The sequence below is a fragment of the Eucyclogobius newberryi genome, unplaced genomic scaffold (genome assembly GCF_026437365.1).
Source record: "Eucyclogobius newberryi isolate DKJ021-1_F unplaced genomic scaffold, fEucNew1.0.hap1 SCAF_18, whole genome shotgun sequence".
Classification (NCBI taxonomy): domain Eukaryota; kingdom Metazoa; phylum Chordata; class Actinopteri; order Gobiiformes; family Gobiidae; genus Eucyclogobius; species Eucyclogobius newberryi.
In genome coordinates, this window is record NW_027315812.1 from 32,713,620 (window position 1) to 32,724,167 (window position 10,548).

The 10,548-nt window shown below is 49.0% G+C and overlaps 1 protein-coding gene across 1 annotated transcript in view; it reads left to right on the plus strand.

Annotated features, from left to right (window-relative positions):
• Positions 1-2,996: 2,996 nt before the first annotated feature.
• Positions 2,997-10,548, plus strand: part of alg14 (ALG14 UDP-N-acetylglucosaminyltransferase subunit) — a 13,484-nt gene continuing 5,932 nt past the window's right edge. The window contains exons 1-3 of the mRNA XM_072450360.1: positions 2,997-3,177; positions 4,700-4,848; positions 6,860-6,982. Coding sequence (XP_072306461.1) covers positions 3,033-3,177; positions 4,700-4,848; positions 6,860-6,982 — 417 coding nt within the window. The 5' untranslated portion in view covers positions 2,997-3,032. The remainder of the gene's footprint in view (positions 3,178-4,699; positions 4,849-6,859; positions 6,983-10,548) is intronic.

Here is a 10,548-nt window from a genome sequence, read left to right on the forward strand (position 1 = left end):
ACGCTGATCTGTACGGCAACATGAGAGTGAACATTGAGTGTTACTAGAAACCGTGATAGTGACACATCCCTGGAGATAGAGGGCAGTAGAGGGAAGATGATGAAAGTTGGGGTGGAATATATGTCTACAACTTAAAGGATCGAACAGGTGAACAGGAGAAGAGCATCTGCTCCACCCAACTTTAAGTTTGAATCTGAAACACGAGAAAACAAAAAAGGGGGTGGAGTCTGTGCAATCTTTAGAGATGAAATAATGACCCGCAGGTTGTCTTTTGGGGTGTTTTCATCATTTGAGTATGTCTCCTTTTAAAATGGAGCTAAAACAGTCTCCATCCATTCTCTTCATTGTTTAATACAAGCCTCCCCAGCACTGCCAAAGTTTTATTGATGATTTTACTGAGATGCTTTCAGTCATATGCACAGACTTTGATGGTTTGGTCATTACAGGTGATTTCAATGTGCATGTTGATAATATTTGTGACAGAAACGTTAAGAGCTTGATGCTGTCCTTGAAACATTCAGTCTTACTCAGCATGTGAGAGGCCCCACCCACAGCAGAGTGGCCCCACCCACAGCAGAGTGGCCCCACCCACAGCAGAGTGGCCACACCCACAGCAGAGTGGCCCCACCCACAGCAGAGTGGCCCCACCCACAGCAGAGTGACCCCACCCACAGCAGAGTGGCCCCACCCACAGCAGAGGGCACACTCTAGATCTCATAATTACAAAGGGGGTAAATATTTCAAATGTCAATGTGGTCGACGCTGCTCTGTCTGATCATTTCTGTGTCTTCTTTGACATGTCTGTTTTTCTCAAACCACCAGCTGGTCCTGCAGCTGTTCAGAGGCTGGTCCTGCAGCTGTTCAGAGGCTGGTCCTGCAGCTGTTCAGAGGCTGGTCCTGCAGTTGTTCAGAGGAGACAGATAAATGATGGCACAGGTGAACTGTTTATGAAAATGATAAACTTATATTCTCATGTTCTAATGTAACTTATTTGTTGAACACTATTAACTCTAGAGTTTTGAATGTTCTGGACGTCATTGCCCCTTTGAAGGCTAAAATTGTTACAAAAAATATCATCACCAGTCTGAGTTCATCTACAGCTGCCTCCATGTGTGACCCTCCAGATAAAGTCTGTGCTGAACAGTTTGTTAGCACCACTCACATAGTTAACATTTCTTCTTAATCTGGAACATTCCCAGTGTCTTTGGCCATAAAGCCTCTCCTAAAGAAGAGCAGTCTTGATGCTGCAGTCCTGAGTCATGACCGGTCCATCTCTACTCTGACATTTTGGGGCAAAGTCCTTGAAAAGGTTGTTTACAACAGTCACAGATTTCCTCTTAACAAACAACTCATTTGATGTTTTTTCAGTCAGGTTTTAGACCTCATCACACTGAGACTGCTGTTGTCATGGTGACTGATCCTCCTGAACACTGACACGGGCAAAGCTTCAGTCTTAATTCTGTTAGATCTGAGTGCTGCTTTTGACACTGTCGATCATGGGATCCTCTTACAGAGACTAGAGGACTGGGTGGGCATCACTGGCCCCGCCCTAAACTGGTTAAGGTCCTATCTGGAAGACAGGAAGTACTTTGTTGAAATTGGTAGCTGTGTCTCAGACCACATGACCCTGACCTGTGGAGTGCCCCAAGGGTCAGTCCTGGGTCCCCTTCTGTTCAACCTCTACATGCTGCCGTTAGGTCAGCTGATACGCAGTGAAAATGTGTCCTATCACAATGATGCAGACGAGTCAGATCTATGTTTCACTGTCGCAGGTGAATATGGACCAGTGGATTCACTCTGTCACTGCATCCAACAGATCAGTTTGTGGAGCAAAACAACTTTCTCCAGTTGAACTCAGACAAGACTGAAATCATCGTCTTTGTCACAGAAACAAAGAGAAAGTGTTAGTGTCACCTCCAGAGTCTCGCTCTAAAACCTACAAACCAAGTTACAAATCTGGGGGTAATAATGGACTCAGACTTGAACTTTAACACATCAAATCAATAACATCAGCAGCTTTTTACCATCTAAAAACTTGACAAAATCAAAAATATAGTGTCTAAACCAGATTTGGAGAGATTTATCCATTTGTTTGTCTCCAGTAGATTAGACTGTAACGGCCTGCTCACTGGTCTCTCCAAACGAGCTGTAAAACAGCTGCAGTTCATCCAGAACGCTGCTGCTCGGGTCCTGACTAGAACCAGGAAGTACCATCACATTAGTCCTGTTCTCAGGGGCCGGCCTCCTGCTGGTGCCAGAGTCAGGACTAAACATGGACCGGCCTCCTGCTGGTGCCAGAGTCAGGACTAAACATGGACCGACCTCCTGCTGGTGCCAGAGTCAGGACTAAACATGGACCGGCCTCCTGCTGGTGCCAGAGTCAGGACTAAACATGGACCGGCCTCCTGCTGGTGCCAGAGTCAGGTCTAAACGTGGACCGGCCTCCTGCTGGTGCCAGAGTCAGGTCTAAACGTGGACCGGCCTCCTGCTGGTGCCAGAGTCAGGTCTAAACGTGGGAATCTGAATCAATCATGAATCTGTGTTTCAGTTTTATGCAGCTAAAATCTGCAACATTCTTCCTGAAGATGTGAGACAGGTTCTACTCTGACAATGTTCAAATCTAAGCTAAAAACAGTTCAGTTTAGCTGTGCATGTGACTGAAAAGATTTTTCTTTGCACTCTTCTCTTTTATGTGATTTCATTAGTTTAGACAATCAGTTGGATTGATTTAAAATGGAGTTGGACTCCGAAAACACGTTACCCTTTTTGGCTAGGTGTTTTTTATTACATTTTTATTTAGTTAATTTTATTGTATTTCTGTTTCTGTAATTTCTTTGATATTTGAATGCATTTTTCCTGCTGTGAAGCACTTTGAATTGCCTTGTGTATGAAATGTACTCTACAAATAAACTTGCCTCTCCCATATTAATTCCGGCAGAGGGCAGCACTGCGCCGCGGAGCACACAGCTGCCGGAAACAAACAGAAGAAGAAAACGACGCTTGCGTGTCCCTCCTCTCTGCCCGTAGTCACCATGCTAGCTCTGGGGACGGCAGCGCTAGCTCTTGTAGTCTTCTTTCTCGTGTTTGGGCTCCGTGTGTTTGTAGTCCTGCGGTCCGGTTCCCGGCACAAGCCCGGCAGGACGGGCCCGGTGTCGGTGCTGGTTGTGGTCGGATCAGGTAGCGCTTCTCCCTTCAGCGCGGCTCAACGCGGATGTGATGCTAAGCTAGTTGCCTGATTTGCTCCTTTTGCTAATATAAATATTTCTGTATATGAAATAACTAAAAGGTTGATCTAAAAGAGCATTTGGAAGGTTTGGAACAGCCAGTAATCCTTTTAAACTCTATATATCTATTATAACTCCTGCTGCTGTCAGTTCAAACGTGAAGAACAACTTTATGGCTGGATTGTGAATGAACCTGATACAGACCGACACTGTCAGCGCACACACACCTACAAACCCGCTTTTACTCTTTATTTTTAATTGAAATAAGTTGTAAATATAATACACACCAAAATATAAAAAACATCCTTTGCTTCCAGAATAGTTGCACGGCTGCTTCTCCGCTCAAAGCCAGCAGGGGGCGCAGCGGGACTGTCAAAGACGTTTATCAAGAACTGATGAGGTTATGAGGGAAATCTGTCATAAATAAATGCAGACTTTACTATTTGCTTATTGTGTCCATTCAAATTGTGATTTTTATGTGTGTGTGTCCGTGTGTGTGTGTGTCCATGTGTGTCCGTGTGTGTACGTGTGTGTACGTGTGTGTCCATATGTGTACGTGTGTGTACGTGTGTGTCCATATGTGTACGTGTGTGTACGTGTGTGTACGTGTGTGTCCGTGTGTGTACGTGTGTGTACGTGTGTGTCCGTGTGTGTACGTGTGTGTCCGTGTGTGTACGTGTGTGTCCGTGTGTGTACGTGTGTGTCCATGTGTGTCCGTGTGTACGTGTGTGTCCGTGTGTGTCCATGTGTGTACGTGTGTGTACGTGTGTGTCCATGTGTGTGCGTGTGTGTCCATGTGTGTACGTGTGTGTACGTGTGTGTCCATGTGTGTACGTGTGTGTCCATGTGTGTCCGTGTGTGTCCATGTGTGTCCGTGTGTGTACGTGTGTGTACGTGTGTGTACGTGTGTGTACGTGTCTATGTGTGTACGTGTGTGTACGTGTGTGTACGTGTCTATGTGTGTCCATGTGTGTCCGTGTGTGTCCATGTGTGTCCGTGTGTGTCCATGTGTGTCCATGTGTGTCCGTGTGTGTACGTGTGTGTACGTGTCTATGTGTGTCCATGTGTGTCCGTGTGTGTACGTGTGTGTACGTGTCTATGTGTGTACGTGTGTGTACGTGTGTGTACGTGTCTATGTGTGTCCATGTGTGTCCGTGTGTGTACGTGTCTATGTGTGTCCATGTGTGTCCGTGTGTGTCCATGTGTGTCCGTGTGTGTCCATGTGTGTCCGTGTGTGTACGTGTCTATGTGTGTCCATGTGTGTCCGTGTGTGTACGTGTGTGTCCATGTGTGTACGTGTGTGTCCATGTGTGTACGTGTCTATGTGTGTCTATGTGTGTCCATGTGTGTGCATGTGTGTCCATGTGTGTCCATGTGTGTCCATGTGTGTCTATGTGTGTCCATGTGTGTGCATGTGTGTGTCCGTGTGTGTGTCCATGCATGTGCGTTCTGAGCATGTTGTGTGTCGGCTGCAGGGGGCCACACCACAGAGATCCTGCGGCTCTTGGGCAGCCTGTCGTCGTCCTACTCTCCCCGTTACTACGTCCTGGCTCAGAGCGACCGCATGAGTGAGGACAAGATCTACACTTCGGAGAGCCTCAGGAAGCAGGGGGCAGACTCTGAGGTACTGACCACACACTGCCAGAGGGGGCAGACTCTGAGGTACTGACCACACACTGCCAGAGGGGGCGCTCCATGTTTACCCCCAGATATCACATGAGAGGCTTTGGGATGTTCTCATCCTTTAAAAAGCGTATTAAAAGTGGATGTTTGTATTATCCTCTTAAACTGTTCACTGCAACTGCAACTGTCTGAGTTCTGATCATGGGGAAACTCGTCGTAGAGTCGTAGCTCAAAGTCGTGGGTCGTAGGTCGTAGGTCTCTTGAGTGAGACGGACAAATACTTTAGCATGTATCGTGGTAAAGCTGTAGATTTCAGATCAGCAGGTTGACTTTTAGAGTCTTCAAAATAAGATAAGATAAGATATTCCTTTATTGTCCCACATGGGGAAATTTCATTGGTGCAGGTAGATACAGAGGTAGATCCAGAAGAACAGATCACTTATAGGAAGTCTGAAAAACACTTTCAGTAGAAGATCTCCTATAAATAAATAAAAACTCCCATAGACAAATAAATACATAAATACCATTGCATGTGATCACGACAGTAATTGCACATGAATATGTGTCACGACAGCACATAGATTGCACATGAATTTCACAGTAATTGCACATATGACAGAATTGCACATGGTTAGGTCAGTATTGCGAGTGTTCAGGACTAACAGTTTTTGTTATAAAGTCTGACAGCAGCAGAAGGAAAGACCTACGGAACCTTTCCTTCACACATCGAGGGTGGATCAGTCTCTCACTGAAGCTGCTCTCCAGAGCGGACAGAGTGTCCTGCAGGGGACAGAGTGTCCTGCAGGGGGCGACACTCATGGTCCAGCATAGATGTGAATCTAGCCAGGACCCTTCTGTCCCCCACCTCCTGCACCGAGTCCAGAGCACAGCCCAGGACGGAGCTGGACTTCTTGATGACTTTGTCCAGCCTCTTCCTCTCCCTCTCTGTGATGCTGCTGCTCCAGCAGGCCACACCTACAGGAGCTGATGCCACCACAGAGTCAGAGAAGGTCTTCAGGAGTGGCCCTGTCAGGAGCGGTCCTGTCAGGAGTGGCCCTGTCACTCCAAAAGACCTGAGTCTCCTCAGGAGGTGGAGCCGACTCTGGCTCTTCCTGTACAGTCTGTGTTATGAGTCCAGTCCAGTTTGTGGTTCAGATGAACACCAGGTCCTTGTATGAGTCACTCTCTCAATGTCCCGTCCCTGGATGTTCACTGGTGAAGGGGGCAGTGGGGTGGCGTCTGTGGAAGTCCACCACCATCTCCTTGGTCTTCCCCGCGTTGATGAGGAGGTGGTTCCACAAAGTCCTGCTCCAGTCCTCTGTCCTCCACATCATCGTCGTCCGTGATGAGTCCAATGATGGCAGAGTCGTCAGAGAACTTCTGCAGGACACAGCTGTCCGTGTCGTGTCTGAAGTCTGCAGTGTAAAGGGTGAAGAGAAAGGGCGCGAGGACAGTGCCCTGGGGCGCCCCCACACTGCTCCCGGGCTCTCACAAACTGGGGTCGGTCTGTGAGGTAGTCCAGGATCCACTCTGCAGGTCGTACTCCACACCAGCAGTCTCCAGCTAAAATAGGATAAAACAGTACTATTAACTTCATCAGTCGACTTGTATTTCTCCCCCTGATACATTCTGAGCGTCCTAATTATTCACCAATATAAGTTTTATAAGTGCTTTTCACAACTTCCAGAGCAGTTTATCACGTGTAAGTATGAGACCTGAAGATGTACCAAAGATGGTTTCAGTGGCTCATGAGGCCAAACATATTTTTCTTCTGCATTACTTCTTTATTGTGGGCCAGTTCTGCAGAAGGGTGCGCCACATGATCAGTCCTGACCAATCAGAGATGGCCTCCAGAGCAGCGCTCGTGTGTGTGAAGAACAGAGAAACCCATATCCCAGTGTAGTGTGCTCGTTCATGTGTAAGCCCCGCCCACCCTCTGACATCATGATGTCATCATAGGCCTCATCAGTTGAAGTGTAGCACTGATGTCATGTCATTATGTTGTATTGCAGTTCAAAGTGTTCCGGATCCCGCGCAGCAGAGAGGTGCATCAGTCCTGGAGCTCGTCCGTCCTGAGCACGCTGAGCGCCCTGAGTCACTCCATCCCTCTGGTCTTCAGACTCCAGCCTGACCTGGTGAGCCCAACACTGTGTGACCTGTGTCTGACCAGGCAGATGAGATCATACACTGTATATATCAGATATGTTTATGTGATGACTTCTATCAGTGAGACACTCCTGCCTCTGAGAGTGTCTGCGTCCACATTGTCCTCACCACGCTTTTACCTCCGGGACAGGAAAGAGAAGGAACCATCCTCAAGACTGGCATCTCCAAGTCTGTTCAGTTTGCTCTTGTAACGCCCCAAACCTCAACAGCACAACGACCATACTGAGCTATGGGGGCCGCATGGGGCCTGTGTGGGGCCCGTGTGGGGCCCGTGTGTCATGTATCAGTGACATCACACAGCTGAACTCATGACATGTCTCCTTCAATCACATGGACAGAGTTTAAGTGTCCTTTATCTCCCCTGAAGTTGATTTGACAGAGAGAGAAGTTCATGTGGTCAGGTGAAGTCCAACTATCTCAACCCCAAATGAGGGACACTTTCTTCCAGACGCGTGCATGGACTTGCTTGGATGTATTGTACATAGGAATAGTGAAGACAATTATTACAAGTTTCTCTCAAATGTCATGTTAGCATTAGACTATAATACGCTGCAGACACTGAAAAGCTTTAGGCCTGAACCATTGTCAAACTCATTTGTCCCAGTTCTGAGCAGCACATGAGGCCACATCATATTGAAGGGGGAAAAAAGACATTTATGTAAGTTATATATTAACATTTTTATTATAACTCTGACATTTAAGCTTTTAAAAAACATGACATTTAACGGCTGTAGAACTGTTTGTTGTTATCCATCTGTCTTCAGTTTTTCTCTCCAACATAAATTGTGTTGGTGTTGCTCTCCTGACCTGTTTCTGTTGTTTCTTACACTGTATTGTCTTCTTGACTGTGTCTCTGTTGTTGTCCTCAGATGTCTGTGTCTCTGTCTGTTTCATGGACCTCCTCTGACCCTGCAGTAAATGAAAGAAACAAATCATTCTTAGTTTGAGAAATACTGACCCTAATCTATGAGCTTATGTGTGGGGCATAAATAAGAATTTTAAATGAACAAGTCAAAACCGTTTGCCTCGGTTTAAACGCGCTTTACCTTCTGTTTCCCTCTCTGGATATGAATAATACTTGATCTTGAGCTGGCGCTGGCATCAGAGAGCGAGGACAGGTTTTCAATTCAATCTGACCTCGGATCAGCGCGCAGCAGCCGCTGTTCGACTGCTGCGCGCTGATTGGCTGAGACGCGCGTCTGTCACGGTAATTCCAGGAAGTGGACCTTCGAGAGGCGCGTGGTAAATGTGTGCGTGAAGCTCAGTAGAGGCTGTGATTGGAAGACGGGACTGGAGCTGTCCCGGACGGGACAAATCAAAATCACCCATAATCCGGGACGTCCCGGGCAATCCATCCGGGACGTCCCGGGCAATCCATCCGGGACGGTTGGCAACTCTAGGTGTACGGCTCATACTTCTGCTAGCATGTTGGCTAACGGTTTGGCCTGTTCTCCACACTGTCAGAAACATGAAGGAGATGCATGTGACCTCAGAGTGACCTCAGAGTGACCTTCAGCTGCGTTTCTGCTCTTTAGTTTCTTTTTTAGAGGTCATTGTCAGCAGTCCTATATTTAGACTTGAATATTGACCATCTTTGGATGTGTTTTACAGAACATTTCATGACCGACATGTGCAAACGTGCAATACTCATACATCCTGAGGCTCCATCAGGATGTGGTCCTTCATGGAGCTCCATCAGGATGTGGTCCTTCATGGAGCTCCATCAGGATGTGGTCCTTCATGGAGCTCCATCAGGATGTGGTCCTTCATGGAGCTCCATCAGGATGTGGTCCTTCATGGAGCTCCATCAGGATGTGGTCCTTCATGGAGCTCCATCAGGATGTGGTCCTTCATGGAGCTCCATCAGGATGTGGTCCTTCATGGAGCAGGGTAGAGCGGTGAAGGGTTGTGAGCCTGTTGTGAGCCTGTTGTGGGCCTGTTGTGGGCCTGTTGTGGGCCTGTTGTGAGCCTGTTGTGAGCCTGTTGTGGGCCTGTTGTGAGCCTGTTGTGGGCCTGTTGTGGGCCTGTTGTGGGCCTGTTGTGAGCCTGTTGTGGGCCTGTTGTGGGCCTGTTGTGGGCCTGTTGTGAGCCTGTTGTGAGCCTGTTGTGGGCCTGTTGTGAGCCTGTTGTGGGCCTGTTGTGGGCCTGTTGTGAGCGTCTTGTTTGCCTGTTGTGAGCCTGTTGTGGGCCTGTTGTGAGCCTGTTGTGAGCCTGTTGTGGGCCTGTTGTGAGCCTGTTGTGAGCCTGTTGTGGGCCTGTTGTGGGCCTGTTGTGAGCCTGTTGTGAGCGTCTTGTTTGCCTGTTGTGAGCCTGTTGTGGGCCTGTTGTGAGCCTGTTGTGGGCCTGTTGTGGGCCTGTTGTGGGCCTGTTGTGAGCGTCTTGTTTGCCTGTTGTGAGCCTGTTGTGGGCCTGTTGTGGGCCTGTTGTGGGCCTGTTGTGAGCCTGTTGTGAGCCTGTTGTGGGCCTGTTGTGAGCCTGTTGTGAGCCTGTTGTGGGCCTGTTGTGGGCCTGTTGTGAGCCTGTTGTGAGCCTGTTGTGGGCCTGTTGTGAGCCTGTTGTGGGCCTGTTGTGGGCCTGTTGTGGGCCTGTTGTGGGCCTGTTGTGAGCCTGTTGTGAGCCTGTTGTGAGCCTGTTGTGGGCCTGTTGTGAGCCTGTTGTGGGCCTGTTGTGGGCCTATTGTGGGCCTGTTGTGGGCCTGTTGTGGGCCTGTTGTGAGCCTGTTGTGAGCCTGTTGTGAGCCTGTTGTGAGCCTGTTGTGGGCCTGTTGTGAGCCTGTTGTGGGCCTGTTGTGAGCGTCTTGTTTGCCTGTTGTGAGCCTGTTGTGGGCCTGTTGTGAGCGTCTTGTTTGCCTGTTGTGAGCCTGTTGTGGGCCTGTTGTGAGCCTGTTGTGGGCCTGTTGTGAGCGTCTTGTTTGCCTGTTGTGAGCCTGTTGTGGGCCTGTTGTGAGCCTGTTGTGAGCCTGTTGTGGGCCTGTTGTGAGCCTGTTGTGGGCCTGTTGTGAGCCTGTTGTGAGCCTGTTGTGGGCCTGTTGTGGGCCTGTTGTGAGCCTGTTGTGAGCCTGTTGTGGGCCTGTTGTGAGCCTGTTGTGGGCCTGTTGTGGGCCTGTTGTGGGCCTGTTGTGGGCCTGTTGTGAGCCTGTTGTGAGCCTGTTGTGAGCCTGTTGTGGGCCTGTTGTGAGCCTGTTGTGGGCCTGTTGTGGGCCTATTGTGGGCCTGTTGTGGGCCTGTTGTGGGCCTGTTGTGAGCCTGTTGTGAGCCTGTTGTGAGCCTGTTGTGAGCCTGTTGTGGGCCTGTTGTGAGCCTGTTGTGGGCCTGTTGTGAGCGTCTTGTTTGCCTGTTGTGAGCCTGTTGTGGGCCTGTTGTGAGCGTCTTGTTTGCCTGTTGTGAGCCTGTTGTGAGCCTGTTGTGGGCCTGTTGTGAGCCTGTTGTGGGCCTGTTGTGGGCCTGTTGTGGGCCTGTTGTGAGCCTGTTGTGGGCCTGTTGTGAGCGTCTTGTTTGCCTGTTGTGAGCCTGTTGTGAGCCTGTTGTGGGCCTGT